Source organism: Trachymyrmex septentrionalis, unplaced genomic scaffold (assembly GCF_001594115.1).
Source record: "Trachymyrmex septentrionalis isolate Tsep2-gDNA-1 unplaced genomic scaffold, Tsep1.0 scaffold32, whole genome shotgun sequence".
Classification (NCBI taxonomy): domain Eukaryota; kingdom Metazoa; phylum Arthropoda; class Insecta; order Hymenoptera; family Formicidae; genus Trachymyrmex; species Trachymyrmex septentrionalis.
In genome coordinates this window covers 1,160,685-1,188,139 of record NW_017305485.1, presented here as the reverse complement: position 1 = coordinate 1,188,139, position 27,455 = coordinate 1,160,685, and the positions used below count along the sequence as shown (strand labels likewise).

The 27,455-nt window shown below is 34.6% G+C and overlaps 5 protein-coding genes and 1 long non-coding RNA gene across 12 annotated transcripts in view; 4 read left to right on the top strand and 2 right to left on the bottom strand.

The window, feature by feature from the left end:
• Positions 1 to 6: 6 nt before the first annotated feature.
• On the top strand, positions 7 to 1,462 carry LOC108749913 (solute carrier family 35 member E3-like). 3 transcript variants are annotated; one of them, XM_018488941.1, is made up of 5 exons: positions 7 to 624; positions 744 to 896; positions 980 to 1,062; positions 1,136 to 1,274; positions 1,342 to 1,462. In XM_018488941.1, exons 1-5 carry the CDS (start codon positions 133 to 135, stop codon positions 1,408 to 1,410), a joined length of 936 nt encoding a protein of 311 aa, XP_018344443.1. In that variant the 5' UTR covers positions 7 to 132; the 3' UTR covers positions 1,411 to 1,462. The 3 variants fall into 3 exon arrangements, with proteins under 3 accessions (XP_018344443.1, XP_018344444.1, XP_018344445.1); XM_018488942.1 differs by having other exon boundaries at positions 1,328 to 1,394; XM_018488943.1 differs by having other exon boundaries at positions 1,322 to 1,394.
• Positions 1,463 to 2,701: 1,239 nt separating this feature from the next.
• Positions 2,702 to 5,004, top strand: LOC108749896 (ruvB-like 1). The gene is made up of 3 exons (XM_018488913.1): positions 2,702 to 2,950; positions 3,490 to 4,165; positions 4,451 to 5,004. The coding sequence occupies exons 1-3, from the start codon at positions 2,810 to 2,812 to the stop codon at positions 5,002 to 5,004; spliced, it is 1,371 nt and encodes a 456-aa protein (XP_018344415.1). The 5' UTR covers positions 2,702 to 2,809.
• Positions 5,005 to 6,337: 1,333 nt separating this feature from the next.
• Positions 6,338 to 11,233, top strand: LOC108749871 (glycine dehydrogenase (decarboxylating), mitochondrial). Its single transcript, XM_018488867.1, has 10 exons — positions 6,338 to 6,789; positions 6,875 to 6,953; positions 7,560 to 7,695; positions 7,781 to 8,171; positions 8,521 to 9,041; positions 9,109 to 9,391; positions 9,464 to 10,113; positions 10,305 to 10,768; positions 10,855 to 11,000; positions 11,072 to 11,233. Exons 1-10 carry the CDS (start codon positions 6,562 to 6,564, stop codon positions 11,186 to 11,188), a joined length of 3,015 nt encoding a protein of 1,004 aa, XP_018344369.1. The 5' UTR covers positions 6,338 to 6,561; the 3' UTR covers positions 11,189 to 11,233.
• Positions 11,234 to 11,437: 204 nt separating this feature from the next.
• On the bottom strand, positions 11,438 to 13,926 carry LOC108749884 (HMG box-containing protein 4). 5 transcript variants are annotated; one of them, XM_018488892.1, is made up of 6 exons: positions 13,830 to 13,896; positions 13,125 to 13,273; positions 12,511 to 13,052; positions 12,377 to 12,452; positions 12,112 to 12,297; positions 11,438 to 11,886 (listed from the first exon to the last, which is right to left on the bottom strand). In XM_018488892.1, the coding sequence occupies exons 2-6, from the start codon at positions 13,135 to 13,137 to the stop codon at positions 11,474 to 11,476; spliced, it is 1,230 nt and encodes a 409-aa protein (XP_018344394.1). In that variant the 5' UTR covers positions 13,138 to 13,273; positions 13,830 to 13,896; the 3' UTR covers positions 11,438 to 11,473. The 5 variants fall into 5 exon arrangements, with proteins under 5 accessions (XP_018344394.1, XP_018344393.1, XP_018344395.1 ...); XM_018488891.1 differs by lacking the exon at positions 13,830 to 13,896 and adding an exon at positions 13,422 to 13,587; XM_018488893.1 differs by lacking the exon at positions 13,830 to 13,896 and adding an exon at positions 13,422 to 13,586 and having other exon boundaries at positions 12,511 to 13,046.
• Positions 13,927 to 15,729: 1,803 nt separating this feature from the next.
• LOC108749880 overlaps positions 15,730 to 27,455 on the top strand; it is an 18,952-nt gene continuing 7,226 nt past the window's right edge. The window contains exons 1-2 of the long non-coding RNA XR_001939397.1: positions 15,730 to 15,939; positions 16,053 to 16,156. This is a non-coding gene — a long non-coding RNA (uncharacterized LOC108749880). The remainder of the gene's footprint in view (positions 15,940 to 16,052; positions 16,157 to 27,455) is intronic.
• On the bottom strand, positions 16,880 to 18,018 carry LOC108749879 (U3 small nucleolar ribonucleoprotein protein IMP4). The gene has a single exon (XM_018488883.1). It carries the CDS (start codon positions 17,907 to 17,909, stop codon positions 16,971 to 16,973), a length of 939 nt encoding a protein of 312 aa, XP_018344385.1. The 5' UTR covers positions 17,910 to 18,018; the 3' UTR covers positions 16,880 to 16,970.

Below are 27,455 nucleotides of genomic sequence, written 5' to 3'. Positions count from 1 at the left end.
TCGAGATTCTTGTGCGCGCTCGTGCAAGATGTAACAATGTCTTAAAAGTCATCGTTAACGTTATCGTTAACGTTATCGTTAACGGAATTACTGATTCCTCGCAGCGACAGCATTATTAGACTTCTACAAAAGATGAACAAAAAGGTAGTCACGGCGTTCTACTTGACGCTAAATATAGCCTTCTCAATTATAATTGTGCTTCTCAACAAATGGCTCTACATTCATACCCGCTTTCCGAATATCACGCTGTCCATGATACACTTCTTTATGACGTTCATCGGCTTGATAATCTGCGAAAAGCTGGATGTCTTTTGCGTCAAAAGTATTGACATCAAGGAGATGGTGTTCATTGCCATGACATTTTGCGGATTTGTCGTTCTAACAAATCTGAGTTTGGCTCACAACACAGTCGGAACTTATCAGGTGGCAAAAATGCTAACGACACCCTGCGTGATAGTAATGCAGATGATATTTTATAAAAAGCGTTTTGGCATACTTGTTAAGCTGACCCTGATACCAATTACGCTGGGAGTCGTAATCAATTTTTATTATGACATACAATTCAACGTTATTGGAACCATCTACGCAACGCTAGGAGTATTTGTAACGTCTCTATATCAAGTTGTATGTCCTACTGTTATTTCTTTTCAGAAATAAATAGTCAGAATTTATATAAATTCCACAGTATTACATAAATTCCAGATACATATAGTACTGATTATTTCTTTTATTGCTTCTTACAGATGATAAACAGAAAGCAGAAGGAATTTCAGATGGATCCAATGCAATTGTTATTCTATCAAGCACCATTATCTGCTATTATGCTGTTAATTGTTATCCCGATTTTGGAGCCCGTTGGACAGACATTCACGCACAAGTGGTCATTGTTGGACCTGGTATGTTTCTGAAATAATAGCAGATAGATCTGAGAAGTTTTTGAGATAAAATTGAATGATCATATATTGTACTTTATTTATAGATCATGGTGATACTGTCAGGTGTAGTTGCCTTCTTTGTGAATTTAACATCTTATTGGATCATAGGAAAGACCTCGCCTTTAACGTATCCTTACATTAGTATTACATTACGAGTTGTATACAAACTTGCACGTAATACACTTTAACAAGATGTTCAGATATAATATGGTTGGACATTCCAAATTCTGCCTTCTGCTGCTGGGAGGCTCATTACTTTTCCATGAAACGTTAGCGATAAATCAAGTCATAGGTATAACTCTAACGTTAGTGGGAATTATATTATACGCTCACGTCAAAGTAAGTCCAGCTTTTCTACGTGTCGTCATCTTCGTATCTTGTATTAGTAATAGAATATTCCTTCTAGATGAAAGACAACCAGACGATAATACCAGAGTTTGAAGATGGAGAAACAAAGCCTCTATATAAAGTATGATTCCATTTTAGGCTAAGATAGATTCAAAGGAATTGAAAAAAGAAAAAAACAAATCGTACTTAATGATGTATAAATTTTGTAAGTCACTAAAATGTACACTGCAATAAACATTTATTTATTATTCCTGAACTTGTTTAAATGGTTCCTCATTGTAAAACGAGTTAAATGACGATCTTGAAGAACGATTATTGTATTACTTAAATGTATATATAAATCAAATGAATATAAAAAATACTTATAAGAAGCAGCACTAGAAGGTTGTATGTATACATCAATTTATTTTCATAGAAAAAAGTGAGCTTTATTGACTATATCTCTTTACAGTCCTGTATAATAATTCTTATTAATATAAAAATAAATTTATGTATACACGCATAATCTACTAGTGTTGTACTCTTATAAGTATTTTTTATTTTTTTAATTTATACTTTTGAAATCTAAAAATTCACATTAATTTTGTAATATATAATTATATTTAATTATATATAATTATACGTAAGTAAATAAGTATATAATTATATATCTTAATATATAATTATATTTATTATGTAATTTACATTATAATAATTACAATTAAATATAATTGAACCTTCAGCATATAATAAGAAAGCTCAAATTTTCAAATGTCAATAAATTGTAATTGTTTTATTTTTATATATTTCTTTTATTTTTCTGCTGAAATAGATTAAAAGAGATTGTTATACAATTAAAATTAATATCAATTCGAGCGAAAAATTAAATCGACGCGACAGCGTGAGTACAACGCGTAATGAAAATTTAACGAAAAAAAAAATTTACGAGAAAATAGTATCTCGAAGCAAAATGGGTCGACGTCACACCTTGGGCTGAGATAGTTGAACTTGTTTGAAATCAGCGGCAACTTCAAATTAAGATTTACGATTTATCGTTAGCTTTTTCCCAGGTGTACCGGACCCAACGGATGCTCTTCTAGAATGCGTTTATATATGAAATCGGTCCACCCATGGCACTCTCGAGAAACTGTCGTCTCATGAGACATCTAGCCATTGAAAAATGTATCAATTGCTAGACGCGGACTTTTCGACAGGCAGCTTGCAATGTATTTCCTGCAGACGTAACTATTTTTTCTCAATCAACAATTCAGGAGACATATCTCTTATTTTTGAATTTATCTTCTAATTTTATCGCAAATGATGAAATATATTTGCACAGTATCGCTGAGTGGATCAATAAACGAGCTTAAGCTTTGGAATGTGGCGCGCAAGCTGCGCACGTTCAATTTTCACTAATGACGTTGTTGTAATAACGCTACTGGTAGAGAGGGGGATTACTCCATTACTGATCAAACAAACTCTAGCAACGTGCTCGTCCGTCCGGTTCACACTTTACGTTGGTCTATTTTTGCAAAAAGGTAACAACGATGAAGATCGAGGAGGTGAAGAGCACCGCCAAGACCCAGAGGATTTCAGCCCACACACATATCAAGGGACTTGGACTCGATGAGAATGGCTCTGCCATCCAGAGCGCGGCCGGTCTCGTCGGTCAAGAAATGGCGCGTGAGGTTAGCATCTTCTTGAGAGCAGCGGCAATTGCGTTGTTTTCCAGTAAATGCACGACATATCATGTGTCGTGCGATACTAGAAGATAGATTAGAATGATGGAAACTTTCAAAGAGTATCATTAAAAAGAAAGCATTATGATTTTCTTGTTTCGAAAATTCATAATATTCCTCTTTATCACCAAAATATCACGATTCTGTTTCTAGTTTAACTATTTATGTGTTATTGTATATATAATTTAATTTTAGTTTAATTTGTTCCCGAAATGGATTACAATTTAGTTCCTTTAGTCATATTAAAGTTCACCAATCACTCTCATAAATTAAGACATAGCATCACAACAGAAAAAAACCATGTATAAAAATCATAAGAATCTATGTACTTACATCATGTATCAGATGACATTCAAATTTCAAGAGTTTCAAGACAGTCGTTTTTTCACAGATTTTTTAATTTATTTTTTTAGTTTTTTATTTTTATTATACCTTAATGATTTGATGGATGATGAAAGAGATGCATAAGTATAATGTTGCTCTTATAGGCAGCAGGTATCGTCGTCGACATGATAAAGTCAAAGAGAATGGCAGGACGTGCAGTGTTATTGGCTGGTCCACCAGGTACAGGCAAGACTGCGATAGCACTTGCCATTGCTCAAGAACTTGGTAACAAAGTACCTTTCTGTCCTATGGTGGGCTCGGAGGTTTACAGCTCAGAGATTAAGAAAACAGAGGTCCTCATGGAGAATTTTAGGAGGGCCATCGGCTTAAGGATTAAAGAAACTAAAGAGGTATATGAAGGTGAAGTGACCGAGTTGTCACCTGTTGAAACAGAGAATCCTATGGGCGGCTATGGTAAAACCGTATCTCACGTAGTTCTCGGATTGAAAACTTCTAAAGGCACAAAACAATTAAAACTGGACCCTTCGATATATGAATCTTTACAAAAAGAAAAAGTCGAAACTGGCGATGTAATTTACATTGAAGCTAATAGCGGGGCGGTAAAGAGGCAAGGTCGAAGCGATAATTTTGCCACGGAATTTGATCTGGAAGCGGAGGAATATGTTCCTTTACCGAAAGGTGATGTACATAAAAAAAAGGAAGTTATTCAAGATGTAACGTTGCATGATTTGGATGTAGCTAATGCCAAGCCACAAGGAGGACAGGATATAATGTCAATGATGGGACAATTGATGAAGCCTAAAAAAACTGAAATTACAGGTAAAAGAGAAAATTGGTACATTGTTTATACAGGATAATTCATAATATTAATTTTCAACAAAAGAAAACTAAAACTTAAAGTAAGAAAAAATGTACAAGTTATTTATTGAGTTATAACTGAAACATAACGCTTGCATTACATCTTGTTAAATAACTGAATGTGGAAACAGGCGTATTAATATTTTTAATATTATTTATAACTTACACTTTTCTTAAATTCAGTCATATTAAAGATATGTTCAATTATAATTAGAAATATATGTAACCAGATCAAAATTATTTCAGATAAGTTGCGGAAAGAGATAAACAAGGTAGTAAATAAATATATCGACCAAGGCATCGCTGAATTAGTACCAGGAGTATTGTTCATAGATGAGGTTCATATGCTAGACATAGAGACATTTACTTATCTACACCGCGCGTTGGAAAGTGCTATAGCGCCGATCGTTATTTTCGCTACGAATCGTGGCCGCTGCGAGATCAGAGGAACTGAAGACATTATCTCTCCACACGGCATACCTCTCGATTTGTTGGACCGTCTTCTAATTATAAGAACTCTTCCATATTCTAGACAAGAAATCGAACAAATAGTAAAACTGAGAGCTGTTACAGAAGGACTGCAAATTGATGATGAGGCTCTATCCAGTCTCGCCGAACTCGGCACGAAAACTACTCTCAGATATGTTGTACAACTTTTAACACCCGCAGCTTTGACGGCGAAAGTCAATGAAAGAACTAGTATCAAAAAGGAGGACATTGAGGAAGTTAATGAGCTTTTCTTGGATGCTAAATCATCCGCTAAGATACTCTCGCAAAATCAAGATAAATTTATGAAATAAAATTTAATTATATTATAGATATATATAATATGTTTATAATTATTTTCCTTAAACCCGTTTGTTAAACAGTAATTTAATTATTTAATTTTTGTCGATTTTATTTTAACTTTCTCAACTCTTTGACAGTTACTTCTTTAATTAAAATAATAAAAATCATGGTTTAAAAAAATGTATGTATATATAGTGATATTAAAAATTATATTACCATTATAAGGAAATAGTTTTATATATTAAAATACATGTTTTTCTCACATAAAATTGAATTATTTTAATATGAATGTTACATCAATAACATTTCATAAATAAAATTTTTTCATGAAATAAACAATATGTTATTGTTTATGTGTCTTTTATTGTAATTTTTTAATATACTTTGAATTTTGAGCTAAATTAATGAGTTCAATCAATTAATAGTAAAATCAATAAGGAATAAAAAGCCTTGAGAGCCGATGCTCGATGTTATTGCAATTACGTTTTATTGTACATAATAATTGAAGTAGACCTTTTCAATCTTTTTGGTTTGTATCCTCTTCAGTAAATATATTAATGATAAGACTAAAATATATACAACAATTACCGTTAAATACAAAATTGAATATTAGATTGTATGAACTTATATATTTGTTTGTCGTAATTTGAACTATGAATGTGTATCTTAGTCAATATATCTTCGCATCCATATGTCAATGTTCATTAAATTATCAAGTTTACTAACTAATCATTGAATCAATAATGTAAAATTTAAGAAATAAGATTAAAATTAACACTGAATATAATTACTTAAAACTTACATGGCTGTTTGAGTATTGGCATATTATGCGATGTTTACTACTCATTTGTCATGGATCTTATGAGAACATTTGTCACACAATAACGCAACTAGACCTTCAATAAAAGAGAGGGAAGCATTAATTTTTGTAACGGTAATTATTGTATATATATTTTAATCTTATCATTAATATATTTACTGAAGAAGATCCAAGCTAAGAATCGAAATGTCTACTTCAATTATTATATACAATAAAACATAATTGCAATAACATTCAGCATCGACTCTCAAAGCTTTTTATTCCTTATTGATTTAATTCGTTAGAGCCTATAAAATTTCTATAATTTAATAGTAAAATATAAGTATAAGAGATATTTTGTGTTATACAGGATCTCTCTCTCTCTCTCTCTCTCTCTCTCTCTCTCTCTCTCTCTTGTATATTGTATAATATTTACGTAATAAAAAAAAATGTTTGTTTTGTTTATGCTTCATAAGCTATCGTTTCGTTAGATATTTTAAATCAAACGTTAAACTTCTTATCACGAGATATTAACGACGAAAATAATTTCTCAATATTGTCTTAGATGATTCAGATGTTGAATGACTGAGGGTTCAAAAGCTGAAGAGTTCAAGCTGTAATCAGAAGTTATGACATCACTGTGTGATATCTACACTCTGAGTATAAAATCTCCGTCAATTTTAATACTCGTTAGTTTTAAGATCACTCGAATGACCGTACTGTTAAATATCGAGTACCGCATTTCAATCTGTTCCTAACACATTTCTGTATGTATTTCTTAAAAGTTAAGATGCAGTACACTTTAAAAATGACAAAGTGCTCTAAGTTTTTAAATAAATATAATATTGTGGCTCAACATAAGCGTAGTTTGCAATTGTGTAGTTTGCAAAGACAGAATATGAGTAAATTGCTTCCACAAAAGGAAGAATTTCAAGCGAGACACATTGGACCCAGGGAACACGAACAGATAGAGATGTTAAGATTAATTGGATTTAAGGTAATTTGCTTCTGAAAATCATTTATACGATGAAAATACTTGTATCGCAATTGGATTAACTTTTGTTCGCGATGCAATATTGCAGAGCCTTGATGAATTAACGAAAACCGCAGTACCAGCTAAAATTCTTTACAAGGGAGATCTAAATCTCGATGGGCCAGTTAGTGAGTAATTTTCTCAGTTAACGTACACGATACTTAGATTTTATCAACACGTAGTTGTGCTAATTTGGAGTAAATTGTCAGGCTTTTGTTCCATTGTCTGCGAAATTACACATTCTTAAGAATACGTATATATAAATAGCAAAAATATATTTTTTTTTGTTGTAAAATACATGATAATTGCGATAGTTCATTCCGTGAAAACGTGACAAGTCACGAGACTTATACGATTTGACTTGCCCTAATACTGATAACCCTTTACGCAAATCATTATCTCAGGTCACAGTTCAATCTCGTGCGTCTATTTTGATCTCACGTGTTGTTCTTCTCAAATGGACTTAATAGCATACCATTGCATAGATTTCTATATATAATTTCTTTTCCCGATATTATGCGTGTGCTATTATTTTTTTTAAATATTTTCTTCAATACATTTTTTCGCTTTTTCGTTTCAATAATATTACATCAAATATATACAATATAATAATCAAAATTTTCCTTTTTCGTTTTTTTTTTGTACGTGAAAGTGAATAAAATTCCATTCTACATATAATTAAAAATTTAAATGGTATAAAGTAAAGTAAAAATTAATACAAATAATTTTTTCAGCTGAGTACGATTTAATAAAGAGGATCACAAAAATTTCGGAAATGAATGACGTATGGCGTTCTTACATAGGCATGGGGTACTATAACTGTTGCGTACCACATACGATTATGCGTAACATTTTTGAAAATCCTGGATGGTAAATCGTGTGCTGAAAAATATTAAGAAATATGAAATACATAAGAGAGGTCATATAAAAACAATTTCATTGTATTTCGCCACAGGACGACGCAATATACTCCTTATCAGCCAGAGATTTCACAAGGACGGCTCGAAGGCTTACTGAATTACCAAACCATGATATGTGATTTCACGGGGATGGATGTGGCGAATGCTTCCCTCTTGGATGAAGGGACAGCAGCAGCGGAGGCTTTGGCACTTGCACATAGATATAATAAGAGAAAAAAATTGTTTGTCTCCGACCAAGTACATCCTCAGACAATTAGCGTTATCGCAACACGCGCCGCTTCCTTAAGTTTGCCCTTAATAATTGGTGATGTATTTAAAGTAGACACCAGCGGAAAAGATATTGCCGGTATTCTTGTACAGTATCCCGATACAAATGGCTCCATCCACGATTTTGAAGATGTTGTTAAAAGGGCGCACATTAATGGGGTATGTTGTTAAAAATTATAATATATATTATTATTATATATATATTTTATGCTAATAAAGTTATTTCTTATAAATAATTCTAATACGAAAAAGAAAAAAGTTTTGTAATTTTTATAACATTTATCAACACACACAGTGAGTGTAAAAAATATTCAGGAGAAATTTGTATAAAAAAGCCTTATTTGTAGAAAATAAATATTAATTTACAATTTTATGCAATGAGCATGTTCTGTGTTAAATAAAATGCTAATTAACATTTATTTTTTTAAAATGATATGCATACGAATACGTTTTATATTCACTGTATATTAAAAATCACATCTTACAATAATAATGTATTTTCTTATAGACACTTGTCTGCGCTGCTACTGACTTACTAGCGTTAGCTGTGCTTCAACCACCGAGTGATTTCGATGTCGACATATGCGTGGGTACGAGCCAACGTTTTGGGATTCCTCTTGGATATGGTGGACCTCACGCTGGATTCTTTGCCTGCCGACAGCAATTGATCCGCTTAATGCCTGGCAGAATGATAGGTGTTACGAGAGATTCCAATGGAGAGGACGCTTATCGTTTAGCCCTCCAAACGCGCGAGCAACACATCAGAAGAGATAAAGCCACCAGCAATATTTGTACCGCACAAGCGTTACTCGCTAATATGTCTGCAATGTACGCAGTATATCATGGACCTCGGGGAATACGAGACATCGCGAGTAGAGTGCACAATTTGACGCTAGCTTTGGCGAAGGGTTTGGAGGTGGCTGGAAATGCAATAAATAACATATACTTCTTCGATACCATTACAGTGTCGCCAAAGATTTCTGTACAGGTGATAAAGGAAAATGCGAATAAGGCTAAAATAAACTTGAGGTATTTCCCTAAATAGACAGCAATAGTTTATAATGTTATTAATAAAATTACGAACGAAAATTTACAGATATTTTAACAATGGTACGATTGGAATATCTCTTGATGAGACGACGACAGTAGAGGACGTGAATGATCTTTTTAAGATATTTGCAGCAAATATTACAGTTGAAGAAGTGGTCAAAGATGAAAGCTTCCTCGCGAGAAATTTGGACAAGTCAGATTTCCATCGTACTATTTCGTACTTACAGCACCCTGTCTTCAATAGCTATCATTCGGAGACAAGAATAGTTAGATACATGAAGTCTTTGGAAAACAAGGATGTATCTCTCGTACATAGCATGATTCCACTGGTGATTATTTTTTTTAGTATTATACTTTTATACATACGTATTTGCTTCTTTGCTAATATTAACGTTTATCAGGGTTCTTGCACAATGAAATTGAATTCAACAACGGAGATGATGCCTTCCAGTTTGAAAGGTTTCACAGACATACATCCTTTCGCTCCGCTCGAGCAGGCTGAGGGATACCAACAATTATTTGCCGAGCTGGAACGAGATCTGTGCGTAATCACCGGCTATGATGGTATTAGTTTCCAACCAAATAGTGGAGCACAAGGCGAATACGCGGGTTTGAGGGCTATACAATGTTATCATGAGTCGAGGGGAGACAAACATCGACAAGTCTGTTTAATTCCGATATCCGCGCATGGCACAAATCCCGCATCCGCTCAAATGGCAGGTATGCAGGTGGAACCTATCTTTGTACGAAAGGACGGTTCTGTTGATATAATGCACTTGAAAAAAATGATCAACAAGTACCAAAAAACATTATCGTGCCTGATGATCACGTATCCATCGACGAATGGAGTATTTGAAGAAACGATTAGTGATATATGCAACATGGTGCACAACGCTGGTGGTCAAGTATATTTGGACGGTGCCAATATGAATGCTCAAGTTGGCTTGTGTCGACCTGGTGATTATGGCAGCGACGTGTCACATCTCAATCTACATAAAACATTCTGCATTCCTCATGGGGGTGGCGGACCTGGTATGGGTCCTATCGGAGTGTAAGCAATTATTTAAATCTTAGAATCTTACACGTAAGGTTTGTTCTTTGTGGCTGAACTAGTATTATACTTATGATACTTAAAATAAAATATTTAGAAAGCGAGATAGAAAATTGTAGTGTAGTCCAGTGCAGTGACAAAGAACAGTTCTATTGTCAAAAGTTAGAAGTTTAAAAAACTATAATTTATAGGAAGCGACATCTTATACCTTTCCTACCGAATCACCCAATAATAAATTGTTCGGGTAACGACCATAGTGATTTAAAAAATCTTGGTTCCGTATCCGCCGCTCCTTTCGGATCATCCGCCATTCTACCGATTTCGTGGGCTTATATCAAGATGATGGGTCCGAGAGGCTTATGCAAGGCTACACAAGTGGCTATTCTTAACGCCAATTACATAAGCAAGAGATTGGAGAAGTATTACAAAACGTTGTACAAGGGTGAGACTGGGCTGATTGCGCACGAGTTCATCCTAGATGTAAGAGACTTCAAGAAAACTGCCAACGTTGAGGCCGTTGATATTGCGAAGAGATTGATGGATTATGGTTTCCACGCACCGACCATGAGTTGGCCGGTAGCTGGTACTTTAATGATCGAACCGACCGAATCCGAGGACAAGACTGAGTTGGACAGATTTTGCGATTCTTTAATCTGTAAGTTAAAAAAATTTGAATAATGCTTAAAATATCTTAATGGCAAGCATTCTTATCGTCTCATTCACGTTTGTATTTCTCGACAGCTATAAGAAAAGAGATTGCGGATATTGAAGAAGGAAAATTAGATATTGCACAGAATCCTTTAAAAATGGCACCTCACACGCAGAAGCAAGTTATAACAACTGAATGGAATCGACCATATTCGCGAGAATTGGCAGCTTTTCCTGCTGTAAGAATCTTATATGTGAACATTGTATTAAATATATATTAATTCATAATAATTACTTTGTAATTTTGTAGACATTTGTAAAAGGAAGCAACAAGATTTGGCCAAGCGTTGGAAGGATAGATGACATATATGGCGATAAGAATCTATTTTGTACGTGCCCACCTATTTTGCCTACAGATAATCAATAATTGTGATATTATGTTTATATTCCCTGTACAGTAACTTATGTAATACAGGACTATTTAAATATTTATTGTAACTTTTATACAAATATATTATTTATATAAAACATAATGTTTTTTTATCTATGTGACAGTAGACGAAATATAACGAGAATCTGTCTTTAAGATTAAATTTTTAAATAAACATTATCTTTGTTTTCACGCTCGTAGAATATATATTTTTTTATATCTAATTTCTCATACTACTTTTCTATTTACATTATTATGAATATATTTTACACATTTTGTACATTATAGACCAGGCATAAGATAAGCAATGTTGTCGAGCATTTGAGAAAGTGTTTCAGGTTTAGCTCCATTAGTTTCCGGCAATTGCTGCGTTAAACAAATTAATGGACCTAAGGCACAGAGCAATGAATCCAGTAGAACTGAAAGACTACCGGAAACAGCTATTTGACCATCGTGCTCCTTCAAACGTTCTCCGATGATTGTCAAGCTTTCACCAAGCAATTTAAGATGAGCTGCAACATCAATTGGCTGCGTTCCAACGACTTTATACATTCCCGTGCCTATTACTGGCTCGTTAACTAGATCTTTATTGGAACGATTTGACGGTGGTGAGATTGAAACATTTCCAACGACAGACGGTACGCCGAGTTGAATAGTTTTCCTTGTAGAAGCAGGCTTTGTTTCTTTCCCATTACCTGAAATACAACATATACAAAATAATTTATTAATGCTGTATTGAATATTAAATGATACATGTGTACAAGAGACAAACTAATAACTACAAAAATCACACGATAGATATATATCCGATTTCACATTTTTGGCTAATGCACATGCACATGGAGAAAAAAGTGGAAATAAACTACACAACATGACATACAAATCATACATTGTCTATATACAAGAACCAATAAACCCACCAATTTTATTAATGAATTTTTTTCGCGAGGCGGGTGGTGGCATTTTCCAAACAGGCTCATCTTTATTTGCTGGTAAAGAATGAGGCTTTGCTGCTAAGCGCTTTGCACGTCTGCGCCAATTATATTTTTCCAGATGTGGTACTGTAGCCCACAGCTCTCCTAATCGCTTAGAAATTGCCGCAAAATCTACAAAAAGCAACAATCAATAAACAACATCGAAATTGCATGCATTTATAACTTAAGGAAAAAAATATAGCTCTGATACCCATGTAAGGAGATTGCTCTAACAGTTCTTGTCTAATTTTTTTTGCCCATAGCATATAAGCAGTAAATCTCGTTTTCTAAAAATATCAAAAAATTAAAGTCCTCCTTTGATATTCATTCTTCAATAGTACGTACCCCTTTATCTTTGCGTTGGGATTTTGTTTTGCCTACAATTTTTCCATCCTTAATAACCAATTTTTTCTTAGATTTTTCAAGCATATATAAACTATTTGCTTGTGATGGTGTTTCCTGACCTAGTGGTGGTTCCAGCTTTCTGAATCCCATTTCTCTTTCGTCAATCAAAAGAGGATCTACTTCGTCACTTCCAGAGTCTATACTTTCATCCTCGTTTATCCCAGAGGGATCATCGGATTCTGAACTGGACGTCTGTCCTTCATTATCAGACAGAGGTTCCATCTTAAGCCTTTGTTGCATATGAATCGAGCCAGAATTCTTTCTCTGTTGTCCAATATTACCCACTTGGGTAGATTGCATGGGCAATATCTGCTGTTGCTGCTGTTGTACTTCATATTGATCTAAGAACTGTTGACTTTGCAGCTGCTGTGCCTTTTGTCGCTTGAGTTTATTTTCCGTAAGATCATCGGATTCGAAGTCAACGAGCTTGGAAGATTTCTTCCTCACGCGACCACTACGGGAGATACCCGTGACCTCTAGATCTGAAAGATAAAGCAGACTGCACCTTGCCAAAAAAAAGAAAGGGTCCAATGTACTTTGCAATAGCTAACTACCAGGCTTAAACATTTATAGAGTCAGGATAGACACAGTACAGAAATACTACTTCTATACAGGCTACAATGTATCAGCTACTAAAGATGTGGGCAGCCAGTCGCAGTACAACTCGCACTTCACTTTGCTTCACTTCTTTTCTTTGAGAAATCTGCATTATGTTTTTATGAAAAATAATTATTCAATTAAACCACTTTCATAAATAGGAGACGACAATGAGATGTAAGCAAATTTAAGATGAATGAAGCTCTCTCAATGATAGACATTTGTACATTCCTGATCCAATTGTTTATTTTTACCATTCATCAAGTCCATTCATCAGATATACGCAATAAGTTGCAGAAATGTTTAAGCAGCATGTAAAAATGAAGTGATCGTTGATCTCTTAAAGTCATAGGACACACAGAAAGATCAGAAAGGTGATTCGGCGCGATCGAGGTTAGCTCGATCTCATGAAAATTTGTATTTGTTTTTTCACAACAATGGTTCATGTTCACGGCGCGCAGTTAGTACGACGATTATCCGCCATATACGCCGAAGCGCTAGCACCTACATATAATGCAAATGAATGTTACAGAAAGAGAGTTCCGAGAGTTCTCTACGAGCGCGCGCACCAGATCATGCGATGCACCGCAAGCGATATCAGCGAGCAAGCAAACAGTCTGTACGATGCAGTTTCAATAACGTGATGAAAAACCAATGCTCACCGTCACTCTTCTGAGCGCGTACTTTCGACGATCCGAACACATCCATAGCGTCCTTCCGCTGCCAAGAGTGCCAAGATGCCGCTTGAACGCGCTGAACGCGCTGAACGCGCGCGCTGCGCCGCCGCCGTCGCGATTTCGCGGGCTCGTCACTCCTCGCGTTTGTGGCGCGGCATTCAATTCGGAGTATTGACACTTCTCCACGCTAATATTTTTTTACGGGATTGTTGCATGGAAATATGATCGCCGGCTATTTATCATTTATATCACGGCAGTCTTTTTCTAAGGCGTTTTTTTTTTTATTTACACGATCTTTGCAAAGACAAATGCTACACAGCTCACTTAAAAGATGTGCATTTGGTGCACAGCGCGCAGGATTTTGAATGTGACCCACGTAAAATACGAATCGCTACACGGTTGGAAAATGTGTGTTAAATTTAATAGATATTCAAACGATATCCCGTTTAAATTTTAGAATTTATTTAATGAAAGAGGAATATATCATGGAAAGCAACATAAATATTAAATTTAAAAAATTAACACAGAAATGTAACACAAACACAATTTATAAGCAACTATAATATTTATTTATTAAATTAACATTTATAACATGTTGAATTAAATATGTTTCGATAAATTTAACACTTATGATATGTTAAATTGACACATTTATCTTAGAATTTATGTTTTAAAATTATTATTTTTATTATTTGTTTATTTACTCATAAATTGTGTTATTTTAACAACAAGAAATATTGAATCATAGTTTAATACAAAATATTTCAATAATACAATTACATTATATTAAATTAACACTCCATATAATTTATACGTTAAAAATTCAACACAAAATTTTAACAAAAACTTGAGTAAACCGTTCCTAATAGAATACAATTTTACTGTGTAGTTTATTTGGAGTTTACAGGTAAAGAGCGTTTTTCAGTACAATACGGTAAAAACACAGTATAATACGGTACATTATATCCTTATTGTTTACTAATATTGAAGAAGGATGAAATGATTCACTGTATTACTGTGTCCTTGCTAGAAAATATTCAAAATTTCAATTAATTTTAATTTTGAAATATTAGATTTTTTTCGCGCATCGAAAAATGTAAAAGTTAATTACTAATCAAAGATTATTGCTAAGAAAAAAGATTTTATTAATATGCGAATATTGCATTAAAGGAATCGCGATATTGAATCGCCCGATTTATTTTAAACGAGGCGCTAATTATGTACTTATATTATACCGCGGTTCATAATATGAAATCTTTTTCGCGCGTTATGAAAAACGTGAAGATGATCTGTTTTAATAATCGAGAAAAAAGAAGGGAAGGGTTTGTGGAAAATACAATATATGATTTGTTTGTTAAATATCAAAACAAAATAGTTGCCTATAAATACGTAATAAAATTATTATCCGCTTCATCGCGCGTCTTCGTTATCTACGATAATGAAATGTGTCGCCACTTCCGATTAATTTGAAGTGCGCGACTAACTTCAAGCGAGACGCCAGTTTCGACAAATTTCTAACGATTCGCGCCACACGAAATGTTTCTCCCGCGTCGCGATCGCAAATATTATCGACAGTCAGCAAAGAAAGGACGAAATCTATACGAAAATCGAGGATTGATTTGAGATCTTCATTTGTCATGCGACTGCTCATAGGTACCTGACGAAATGATTGTCTTTTTCGTAGTCACGCATTTTCTCAACCGACGATCGGAATTCGGGAGCACCGCTGCCATTTGCAATCTCGAATAGCAAAATTCACTTTACGCACTGATCGGTAGTTTTTATGTTCTAATGATATAAAATTTTCCGCGAGATGGTAAAAATTATTAATTATCGAGCAAGAAAGAAGGAAGACGTATATGAAAAGAATAGAGAAATTATTCACACTTTCATATAATATAGTTTTCCAAGGGAACCGTCCTGAGACATTCCTTGGAGAAATGCGTTATGTGTGTTAATACGAACCGGCATTAATATGAAGCGGCCATTATTATCCAGATAACACTTTATGACGTCTTCTGGACATTTGGATAAAAGTATATAATAATCGTGCTTTCTAGGATTTCTATTTTGACCGGTATACTCCAGACTTCAGGTGGAAAAATCTTCGACTAATCGCTCTAAATTTTGATGATTTTTTAAAAAAAATTACAGTTCATACAGATAACGTCGGCTTTTCTCACTTTTCTGTATCTGATTTTTTTATAGGCCAACTATAAGGCACTAACAATCCCGGAATTTCGGCAATAATCGATCTCTGGCAGTATAATGGAATCTCTGGCATTAAGGCTACCTTCAGAAGAACTTTAAAGGTAATCAAAAGATAATCGAATTGTGGTAATAACAATTATTTTACTATAACTGCTGCTATTTTTACTTGTAGCATTTCTTTCCTAACTGACAATTGTAAGAGAGATTTCTCATAAATTTTTATATTGCTGATAATTTGTAAATTTGAACTAAAATATATTTAATAACGCTTATTCACATAATATAAGTAATGTATTTACCGTTCATACAATACATATATGTAAAGTACAATTTTATATGTACATACATACATATTAATCAATTGAGCATCTGCGACGATAAAATGCCGGATACCAATTTTAGTCAAATAATATCTTCATTTATATTATGATAAAGTTGTTAATACATACACAAATGTAATGCAATATAAAAAAATAGTTGAAATATATAAATATAAATAATTAAAATACCAACATATACATATATAACACTTTCAAAATTAATTTATTATTTCTAGATCTTGAAAATACAAAAGTAACTATTATTTTTTATATATGGAGAGAATTATGATAATTTGTATTACTATATATAATTTTATATAAAATATTTTTATATTATTTCTCTCAAATAATATTGAAACGGTAATTTTGGAATAGTAATAAAATAGTAAATTTTAATTATCTATTTTTTATATAATTCATTTATTTTATATATAATTCATCTATTGTTTTTTTTTACATTGTTTCAAGAAATTTTTGATATATTATTATATGTACAGTCAGGAATGTATTAATAGAGAAATGTCAATGCTGTTTTATAAAACACATCAAAGTTAAATGATCGATATATGTACATAGATATACAGACATATCGGAATTAAATTAAATTATCTTCTTGTTGCCAACCATCTTCATCAGACAGAAATCTCCTTTTGTGACTTGTATTCATATAAGGTCTCAAAGCCCATTCTGTGTCAGCAGCTGATTCAGAATCCAGAGTTCCTAATTTAATCTCATATAATTTCATTTGAAAACGTGGTCCAACCTCTGTCAATTCAACATTCTTCCCCTGAGTCTTTTTGTACGTGTGATGTCGGAAACATATGTAATCATCATGATTAGCAAAACTAATTACTCTCTTACTGTCTTCTTTTGGCACAGGAAACAGGTATTTCAGTATGTTTGTTACTCTTACCCCTAGTTTGCTTTTAAAATTATGAAAGATTAGATGTGGATACTGTTCCGACATTGTGCCAATATCAGGAATGTCATGTCGCATTACGACACCGGATAATGTAAAATAGGCTGTCGGTCCATACGGCAAATGGCATATCACCAGAGCATCAGGAACGCCTCGATGTTCGTGCACGATGATGAAGTCTGTGACATCATTGGCACGACAAGCATGGATTAGCTGCTTCATCTCATAGTTACCACGATTCATTCGCTGCGAGTTTGGAAATATCAGACGGAGCTCCTTCACAAACATCTTCAGCCGGGAGCTTGGGTCACGAGACGTCGTGATGACGATCTTCGGATCCTCCACACCGGCCCAGCGATACTCGTCATCCTCGTGGTTGACCACGGTACCGCCCATCTCCGTACCCATAGCCACTGCCATCTCCGGTCCAGCATCCTCCCATTCGATCTTCCTTTGCACATGTAATGCGCTTTTCCTTAAATCCGGATGGATCGGTATATTCTCTTCTAAACTGTGTTTCAATTTATCTTTCTTCTCTTGGATACCTTTCACTTTATCCTGCACGGATTTTCTGTAGAGGTATTCTCGACGTAATCGTGCTTGTCTCCGCAACATTTTTGCTGCTTAAGATTGTATCACGTATCGATTGTTATAAGAAAAACTTTATGTAATATTCACTTTGAACAATGTGTTTGACAACAATAGCGCGCTCGTTTGAAGGTTATGATCAGTTATACCATGTGCTTTAAAGTGCAGCCAGTTTGCAATCGCACGCAGTTAAGTAGCACTTGAATATAATTGGTTGGACTTAAAAGTAAGAACCAATCGAATATAATATTTGATGCATCTGATAGGCTAGCTAAATTTGTCCAAAATTGCATACAAAAGTATATATTTCATTATATTTTTTTATTGTATATTATGTTAAAAATTTAAATTATTAGAAAAAAAACCGAAAAAAAAATATAACAGAAAGAAAAAAGTTTAAAATATAAATTAGTTCTAACTCTTTTCTTATTGTATAAAACAACTATTAATAATAAATTTATAAATTAGTTTTTTATGTAAATAATTGTATAATTTTCAGTTACTTAATTATTTAAAGATTTTCTATGTAAACTTTTTGTATTTAGAGTTAGTAAGATTTAAAATTATTTTTATCGTAAATTAAATTTTTTAGATATACAAATACGTCTTTATTTTTTATTTATTATTTTCATTTTTCAATATTTCTTGTGTCTAAAAGTATATAACAGCGAAAAGTGTATAAAAAAACGATAAGCTCTTTAGAATTTTAATTAAGAAGATTTCAATTAATTAGAATTTCAATTTTAATTCGTAAATTAGAATACAACAATTTGAACGTTTAAAATTTAAATTTGCAATGTTTGTTTCTTGTTTAATATTAATATGTTATTTTGTAATTAATACTATATTATTATATTATTATCTAACTCTTGATCATAAATAATATCATTTCTTTTCTTATTTTTAAAAGATTGTATCAATTAAAGATCAATCTCGCGCCTATTTCTATTCTAGAAAATCATTTTTTAAACATTCTTTAAATGTCTTAAATTTCTCATGGATTTTTGTGTTATTCGAACGATTGTTTTTGTGTGTATCGCAACGTGTACTTTGCGAGAAAATGCAATTTAGTGCGACTTGAGAAATCAGTCTGCTTCCCCATGTGCGGCTTACGATGTTCGATTTGGATGTGTTATTTTGTGTAACCACTTTTGAGTGCGGCCAATCACGCATGAAAGTAACAATGAATAGCATCGAAATAGGCGGATAGATAGCCAGACCGGTCATTTTGTCCGATGCGTTCGACCATCTATGTATGCATGTGTGTGTGTGTGTGTGTGTGTGTGTGTGTGTGTTTCTCCGTGTGTACACACGTGTGCAGTTCACCACAGTCCACGCCTTAGGCATCCTCTTCCGCATTTCATGTCGTCCGAAGAGGAAAAATTCCTTGGAACGTTCTGTCGATTATATACACGGAGTAAAGAAACGTTTTGTTAAATGTTTTATAAAATATTGGAATTAAAAATTTCTTTACAGAACAATTGATAATCTAATAATACAAGGACACATAAAAAAGTAGATTGTTGGGATTTATTTGCTTTGAAATTTAATTGACTGAAAATATGAGATGTGCGCTCAACAAATTTGAATTTATAAGATGCAATTAAAAATATGTTTTATTGGAAAATTTCATTGAACAAAAGAATACATTTTCCTTATGAAAATGCTTTTTTTTGCTCATACATTAAGTTTCTTCTCTAAATAATTAATATTGAATAAAATATTTAGCGTACAGTTTCATTGTCACAACGTTGACTTTTAATGACATATTACTATTCTACACATTACTTGCAATCGATGTTAAAAAATAAAGGATTAAAATAAAAAATTTAGAATTGCACTTGATATGAAGAATGAAGTTTAACTGTTACTTTATAAATAGAGTAATCGCATTTATCTATCTCTTATTTAATTTCAAGCAAATTTTAACCAATCTGCAATTTAATAATTAAACTACGATATTTATTATTAAAAATTTGCAACAAAACTCGCATTTTCTTCTAAATCGTTTCGATCACTTTCGTTTAAGAATGCGAAACATTCTGAATAATATTGGCTCACGATATCTGACTCGTGATGAATAGAATTGTTATCATGAATTGTCTACTAAAGAAACATGATTTGCGTTACGCGTTTTCCACAACAACGTGTATATAACGATGTCAGCGCGTCCGGGCAATGCCGGTCAGTCCGTATTATAGCAATTCAATAATAAATTGTAGAACGGCTCGGTCGCCGCATTATGCGCCGGTAATCACAGTAATAAGCAGTTCTAAAAGTAACGTAAGTACGTTGTAGGTAGTAACGAGTGGAGCGGTAATCTCGGGGGATGCCTCTTCTGCGTTCGTAGCCAGGTGAAGGAGGAGAGAAATTGAGACGGAGGGCTGAAAGTTAGGGGGAGAGGGGAAATATGAAGAAGGTAAGAGGAAGAGAGAGAAAGAGAGAGAGAGAGAGCCCATGGGCGTCATCCTCGCTCATGTTCTTGAATCGGTACAATTTACAGCCTCGTTCACGCAAATTAAGCGCGTTTATGTAAGAGGGACGACATAAAGCACGATCGACATGACGACGATCATTAGAAACCAGACTCAGTTCTGTCGATACTTTTCCTTCCGACGAAAGCAGTGTTTTGCCCTTTCTTATCATTAACGATTATACAGTGACAATTTTTGATCGTCTCCAGACGATGATTTTATTTGTCTTTTATACAGCATTTGAATGTTCGAAAACGATTGTGTAGTAAGGAAGGTATTGTTGAGCATAAATGTTTCATAAATTTGTGACTTTACCTATGTTTAGAGATAACTTTGCGCATAGTATACATATTAACAGATATATACGTGATACACCCGTGATTTAGAAAGATAATAATAAGTATTATTTTTCTGCAAAAAATAAAAAATCCTTTGTTGGATTTAAAAATAATTTTGTCGAACTATCAAAAAAATAATTTTGTACCCAATTCAAATTGTGATTGCTGGAATATCAAGATTTTTTTGTAGCTCATCATTTTTTTATATAGTTTCCAACATAATTATTTTGATGTGATTCAACAAAATTTTAATTTTCAGATCTGTATCCAGCAAAATTGTAAATCTTTTAACCAAATCATTTTTTCAATTCTACAATGTATTTTTTAAATTTCTTTTTACATGCGCATTACTAAAGCGTAGCTTTAAAAAGTAACAAGTCACATAATTGCCCTATTTTAATCGCTTAGAATTTAAATTCGTTATCGCGAATCAGAATCTCTCTTTCGTCGTGGCTTTTAATGCGACCGAAATTCTTATTTTGGATTGTCAGAATATCGAAATATTTTTCGTTTACTTGTAAATATAAAGTTAGAGAAAGATATACGATTATACATTAGAAGTTGACGAGCCGCGTATACGTACGCCTATGAGATGGGTATGCGGGGACTATACGTACCCGTTAAGCCAACATCTAATTCGATAACTGGCGAAAATAATAACGTAGCGATCTGTTGCGTTCGCGGCGCGCAATCATCCGTTTCGTACCGTGTGTCCGCGGAGAACTATAAGATCGAAGGCGCTTCTCCGAGGATATTTTGTTGTTCGTATGATCGTAATAATCGGCTACCACCTGCCGTACACAAATACGAAAATACTTGAAATCATCGAGCGATCATGACAATTTTATCGCGAAATACTCGTTCGAAATGTTCGTGTTTGATTTTACGACGCGAAACTCACAGTGAAAGGTACCATAAATGAATCCACAAATGTCAAGGGAAAGAACAGTTTTACTAAAGTATCCAAAAATTTAGCTAGATACAAATCTCAAAATAATTTTGTTAGGTCATCGAAATAATTATGCACGTTCTAAATTTGCAGCAATGAAATTTCACTGCATTAAATTGAAATTTCAATATATACAGGCATTACTGGCAATCGCGCCAATGCTACTGCCAGTGAATTTTACTGCAAGATGGAAATAGAAAATCTATTCGATAATTGGAGTAAAAAATTTATTCTAAAAAGAAGAATTTGGAGGTTAAAATAATGACAGAATAATGTCTTTTCAAATCCATATAACAAAGTCTACGCAGACAGATTTTGAACAGAACACGCTATCAATCGATTAACTTATTAAACTTATTTTTAATTATAAATTTTTGAAAAAATTATATAAGTTATAAATTTGATCTATTTAATGGTAAAATAATAGTTTAATGATATAATGGTATATACACGTGCGTATATAATTTTGACAAACAATAAACATGCGACAAACGACATAACGGTCCGTTATGTTACTAAATTCACACCTTGCAGTAACATTCAATGCATCTTACAATGCATTATCAACTAATGCTTAAACCACTTCGATTAATCGAATGAAATAGTCTTCTTTATGTAGAGTAAATAGATTAATTTCAAAGCAGTGAAGATCCATACTTATAGCAATGACTTTGCTATTCACTTTTGTAAACAGTAAAATTTTCATTGCTATAGAATTAGAGTGTAGGATATCATTTAAGTTGTTTGCTGCGAAATGTAAAAACTTTTTGCAACACATTTTTTCTGTACAAATCTCCAAAAGACGTCCCAAAGACATTTAAAGGACTTGGGAAAGAATAGTTTTGCTTTGAAGTGTCTAAAAATTTAGCTAGATACAGAGTACAGATTTGAAAATAATTTTGTTGGACTATCAAAATAATCCTTTAGACGTTCTACACTGAGAAAAATGTTTAAAAAAGTCTAATCATAAAGTATAACATTTTGGTGAGATCAAACAGAATTTCTGGTTATGATAGCCAGAAAATCTGTTTGGTTTCATCAAAATTCCATTGTTGTGAGGACATTTTGTTAGTTTAATATCTTTCTCAGTAAGAATATTCCTAGGACACATCATTCCGGTAAAGTGCATTGTGTGTTGTGTGCTTAAACATGCTACATAATTAATTTGATAATTCAAATATATATATATTTTTTTTTTTATCTATATCTAACTAAATTTTTAGATGGAAAAATTGTTCTTCCTGTTGGAATGATCTATAAACAAATATAAAATTAACCCACGGGCAAGAAATATATTTTTGAGATTATAATTTAGCGACGAAGGATTGAAAATCAAATGATGCGTTCGGTTGTTTAAACCGAATCAGATAATTTTTCGGGCGCGTTTATAAAGGACGAACGGTAGCTATTTATAATGAGGCGACTGTCGACTACCTCGGTAGCAAAGATGACATTTATTAAAAGTTTCGGTCCCGAGGTGCACACAGAGGGCATCGATCTTCCTCGTTCTCCCCCCGTCTTTCTTCTCTCGCACGAGCGCGACATTGCCTTGTTACCCGTCCACGAGAAATACCGAACAGTTTAATAAGCAAGAGCGGTGGTGACGATATACCGCGATACAAGATACCACGAGTACCATCCATCACGCGATGTGAATCGCCATCGTTGCTCTTCTCGTAGTACATATTTCGGCATACCCGAGAAACACCCCGACCATCTATGACCTTCCGTTTCTAGAGACCCTCACGAATCCTCCACGGATCCTTTTAACTGCGGTTATTTTTCAAATGTCGCGTTGCGCTCCTACTTAGGTAAAATTGTCATTGACGAAATTATCGAGAAGATAAAAAAAGAAAAATTATTTTATTCATTGCGGTCGGTTTAATGCGCCGGCGATAACAAAAGCTTAGGTCGGTGCCTCGCCATCGACCCGCCGTCATTCCGGCGAGGAGGTCGCGTGCAAAAAATACGTTAATTCCGCGTAGCTTGCATGACCGTGCAAATAAATAAAACGGCAAACACACATCGCGGCCTGCCCCGGTACCGTATTTTATATTTTATCCGGTTCGAATGATTGATTGCGCTCCGCTACCGGGGGCTGAGTCCCGGACACGATAGCATCTCGCGAAATGCCCCCGGTCGCCCGACTGTACTTGTCGTTTCACGCATTGTTTATTATTGTCCGATGGTTTTATCACGATCGTTGGTATAGGGGAACCGGACGCGGCGGTGCGGCGGGGGGGGGAGGGGGAGAAAAAAGCCGGGATAACGATTCCTTCATCGACGTGCTTTTGGAATGTGAGAAAATGGCTACAAGCTTCGTCGTTGCTAACACGATTGCGATGTGTACATAATTAGACGAATATCATTTCTGGCGAGGAGAGCGAAATGATACGACTAGTAGAGAAATAATCGCGCGATTATTGCCATCAATGCGATGCGAACCGAAAGTTTTCGGTTTTTTGGCATGAACCGGAGTAAAAGAGGCAACGATCCTTATATACGTGTGGAAGATAGTAATTACAGAAGCGGGACTGAAAACGCGGGGCTCCATCAGACCCTGCGAGGCACGATCCTCGATAAGTATAGTTGTTTCAGGATCGCGTCGATGCCTCCTCTACTCCCGCTATCTCATTTTATTGGTACAGGTTATGTGAAAAATTTATTGGCTCCAACAGCAAGCGCGAGCGTACCCGGGATGTGAACAATTCCGTCACCCGGTTTAGCCCCGGAAAAATCTGGAAAATTTTTTATTTGCGCTTAAGCTTCTCTCTGAATTTCTTAAGTGTGGCACCACGTGCCTCTCTTTTGTTTCGGATTATTTCCATCGACCGACGACTAAATCAATTATTAAAATTCGATTAAATTTTATAAATTTTTAAGGATGTCACGTCGATGTATTATATGTGCGATTAAATGCGATGAAAAGATTTCCGATGCAAAATTTAATATAACGATGTTTCTCTGCGACTTCTTAAATCCTGCGATGTCTGAGAAATTTTTGTCTAAATATTGAGCTGATCTAATGCCCATCAATCAAACATTACTTAATTATATCACGGCCGGCGCAAGTAATTATCGTTTCTAGGGAAGATTCCTGGATAACATAGTGGAAGATACAGGTGCGCAAGTAGAAAAAAAAAAAAAAAGAAACAAATAAGTTATTGCCTAGAGATTTTTTTGTGAAGCATCATCAAACTGCATCTAGCTGGTGTCTCGGTTGCATCGTGCTCTTCCATTTCTTCGGTGAACGGACCCGATCACCGCATACCCCGTTATTATCTTCCGATACAGTTTTGCCTCATTTTTCCCCATCCTCCGCCTCTTTCTGCCCTCTTTTTCTGTTATTTCATGTTTATCCCTTCTTTGTTTCTGCTCGCTTCTCTCTCTCTCTCTCTCTCTCTCTCTCTCTCTCTCTCTGCAAAAGAACTTTGTACACTCGGGAATACTCTCTCACATCCAAGATATTCATTATCCGGCGATGCAATCCGAAATCTCGATTTTGTTTCGTGCTTAAACGTTCTTAATTAAAAAAGTGCTGGATGCATATAATTAATGATACAATTCAAGTAATTCAAGAGTGTGTATATATATATATATATATATATATATATTCTAGATTAATCCAGATTATCATCAATTCCATGGAAGTATTTCGCTTTATAACACGATTCGTACTATTCGTAGCGTATCCGCGAAACAGATCTTTTCGACTGATCGTCACGTTCGATTTCCTTTACATACTACACAATTGTAATGCCAATTATATAATACTCGCGGGACAATCGCTCCAAGTTTTCTTACGAACAGCTGTCTCGCAAATTGTCGCGACACAAACGCTTGCCGGTATTCAAATTCGCGGAAACGCTACCGGAAGACGTTTTCATCTTCGAACATATCGTCATCTTCGCTTTCCTTCGTGGAGGGCAAGAAAGATCGTTTCGACATAAAGGGATCGATTCAGTGGCACTTTAAAAGCATGTCAATGCACCATAAATGCTGGCCATAATAAATATTTCTCATTAATTTCACAAATTAATCTTAATTATATATATGAGATGATTAAAATATCTCAAATAAATTTTATCTAAATACACAAAAAGGATGATTTTGCTGAAATATTTAAAAATTTAGATCTCGAATGTAGATCTGAGAATGATTTTGTTGGATTATTAAAATAGTTGTGTGTAGAACTCAAACAGGTTGCTAGAATGTCAAAACTTTTTGTAGCACTGCTCAGCGTGCTTAAGCTTGAGATTACGTAATTATTTTGATGATCCAACAAAATTATTCAGGTATATATCGAGCTAATGAATTTTGAGGCTTTTAGGCGATACTTTTTATTTCCTTTTTCTAAAACAAGATTTTTAAGATAACTATGCATAGGGTGCTGTAATCGTCCGAGGTTAAATCACCCCCCTTGATTGCTTTTTAATTGAACGTTTCAATCTACGTAAAATATGACGGAAGTTCTTTCTGCGTGAAATCGAGACTTGCATGGATCGTGCGCAATTATTGCAACGGCATCAATAGTGACACAGAATCGATAGCGACGCATCGATCGTTTGACGGTAGAAAGCTTGATGTGCGATAACGTCAGATATACGTTTCTGAATTCCTTGACAGTCTGGACGCTTTCATCCAGGATCAAAGGCGAGGGATTTTCCCGGGCGAGCCGCGGGGTAATAACGATCGCGGCGTAATTCGCGTCGCGGGTGTAGCCATTATTATCGGGTAATGTGCGGGTCGTGGAAGTATTGATGTCCTGGCACAAAACCGTTTCAGCCACTTCCTAGGCGTTGTGCTACCCTGACCCGCAGTCTGCCAGGAATCAATGACAAATCCAACGAGTTTCGCGCTACGCCGCCGCCGCTTTTAATTTATTCGGATCGATAAACGCAGCGATTGATTTCTCTACAAATTCTATTTCTAATGCCAAGCGTAGTTTTCCGTTAGAACAGCTATCGCTCGTGGTCTAATAAAGTTTGTTAGACAAGAAATATATTTTCGTAATTTCACTTCACTTTAATTTCGGCGATAAATCGATGGCATCAATGAAGACAATTTAATCAATAGTATCTGTATTTAATTTTGTGTGTCTTTGGATTTGGAGACTAAAAATAATGTGCTTCATGCTAATATCTATGCGCTTCTATAGCTTACAGGTGTTCGTAATAGATGACTCTAGTTGTACGTCTTTCAACGTTGTATCATCTGTTTCGTTCTCCTAATACTATAATCGGAATTAAGTACGATATTCGTTGTGAAATACGAATTATAATACGTTAACTTAAGAAAAAAAAAGGTCTAATTAAATTTCCTATACGATTATACATTTTTATCTAACCGGCAATGAAAATAAGTCTAGTTTATGTTAATACCACTACGTTCTAATTCCGAGTAATTACTTAAAAATTTGCTAATTGGTGCTAATACGCACGCAGTGCAATGTCAATTACACACAAAAAATAATTTATAAGATTTGAGATTCGTACGAAGGGAAACGGAAAAAAAGGATGCACTCCCGTAAAGCAGCGACTCGACAATCGATCTCGAGGAACGTCGAAGGCTCGCCTCGGTGTACAGAATAATGAAGGCAACTCCCAGAGCTTCATCGAGCATCATCGCCGGTCGGTCGGACGATTATAAAAATGGCAGCGCGGAGTTTTTTGACGGATCGGCGTGGTGTGGCGCGGCTCGGCGTGCTCGATCCGTCGTTATCCCGCTGCCTCGTATAACTCGAGGCAGATTCTAGTTGAGCCGCAGATTTATTAGCGATAGAGCAGTTCGATAGCCGCGCTCCGTGCACCAC

Coding starts and splice junctions, on each gene's coding strand:
- LOC108749913 (XM_018488941.1), top strand. CDS start 133: ATGAACAAAAAGGTAGTCACGGCGTTCTACTTGACGCTAAATATAGCC. Junction 625..743: donor TAACGTCTCTATATCAAGTT/GTATGTCCTACT, acceptor TGCTTCTTACAG/ATGATAAACAGAAAGCAGAA. Junction 1,063..1,135: donor GGAAAGACCTCGCCTTTAAC/GTATCCTTACAT, acceptor CAAGATGTTCAG/ATATAATATGGTTGGACATT.
- LOC108749896 (XM_018488913.1), top strand. CDS start 2,810: ATGAAGATCGAGGAGGTGAAGAGCACCGCCAAGACCCAGAGGATTTCA. Junction 2,951..3,489: donor GTCAAGAAATGGCGCGTGAG/GTTAGCATCTTC, acceptor TTGCTCTTATAG/GCAGCAGGTATCGTCGTCGA. Junction 4,166..4,450: donor TAAAAAAACTGAAATTACAG/GTAAAAGAGAAA, acceptor AAATTATTTCAG/ATAAGTTGCGGAAAGAGATA.
- LOC108749871 (XM_018488867.1), top strand. CDS start 6,562: ATGTATTTCTTAAAAGTTAAGATGCAGTACACTTTAAAAATGACAAAG. Junction 9,042..9,108: donor AAGGCTAAAATAAACTTGAG/GTATTTCCCTAA, acceptor GAAAATTTACAG/ATATTTTAACAATGGTACGA. Junction 11,001..11,071: donor AATTGGCAGCTTTTCCTGCT/GTAAGAATCTTA, acceptor GTAATTTTGTAG/ACATTTGTAAAAGGAAGCAA.
- LOC108749884 (XM_018488889.1), bottom strand. CDS start 13,875: ATGGATGTGTTCGGATCGTCGAAAGTACGCGCTCAGAAGAGTGACG. Junction 12,453..12,510: donor CCCAACGCAAAGATAAAGGG/GTACGTACTATT, acceptor TGATATTTTTAG/AAAACGAGATTTACTGCTTA. Junction 11,887..12,111: donor AAAATTCATTAATAAAATTG/GTGGGTTTATTG, acceptor GTTGTATTTCAG/GTAATGGGAAAGAAACAAAG.
- LOC108749879 (XM_018488883.1), bottom strand. CDS start 17,909: ATGTTGCGGAGACAAGCACGATTACGTCGAGAATACCTCTACAGAAAA.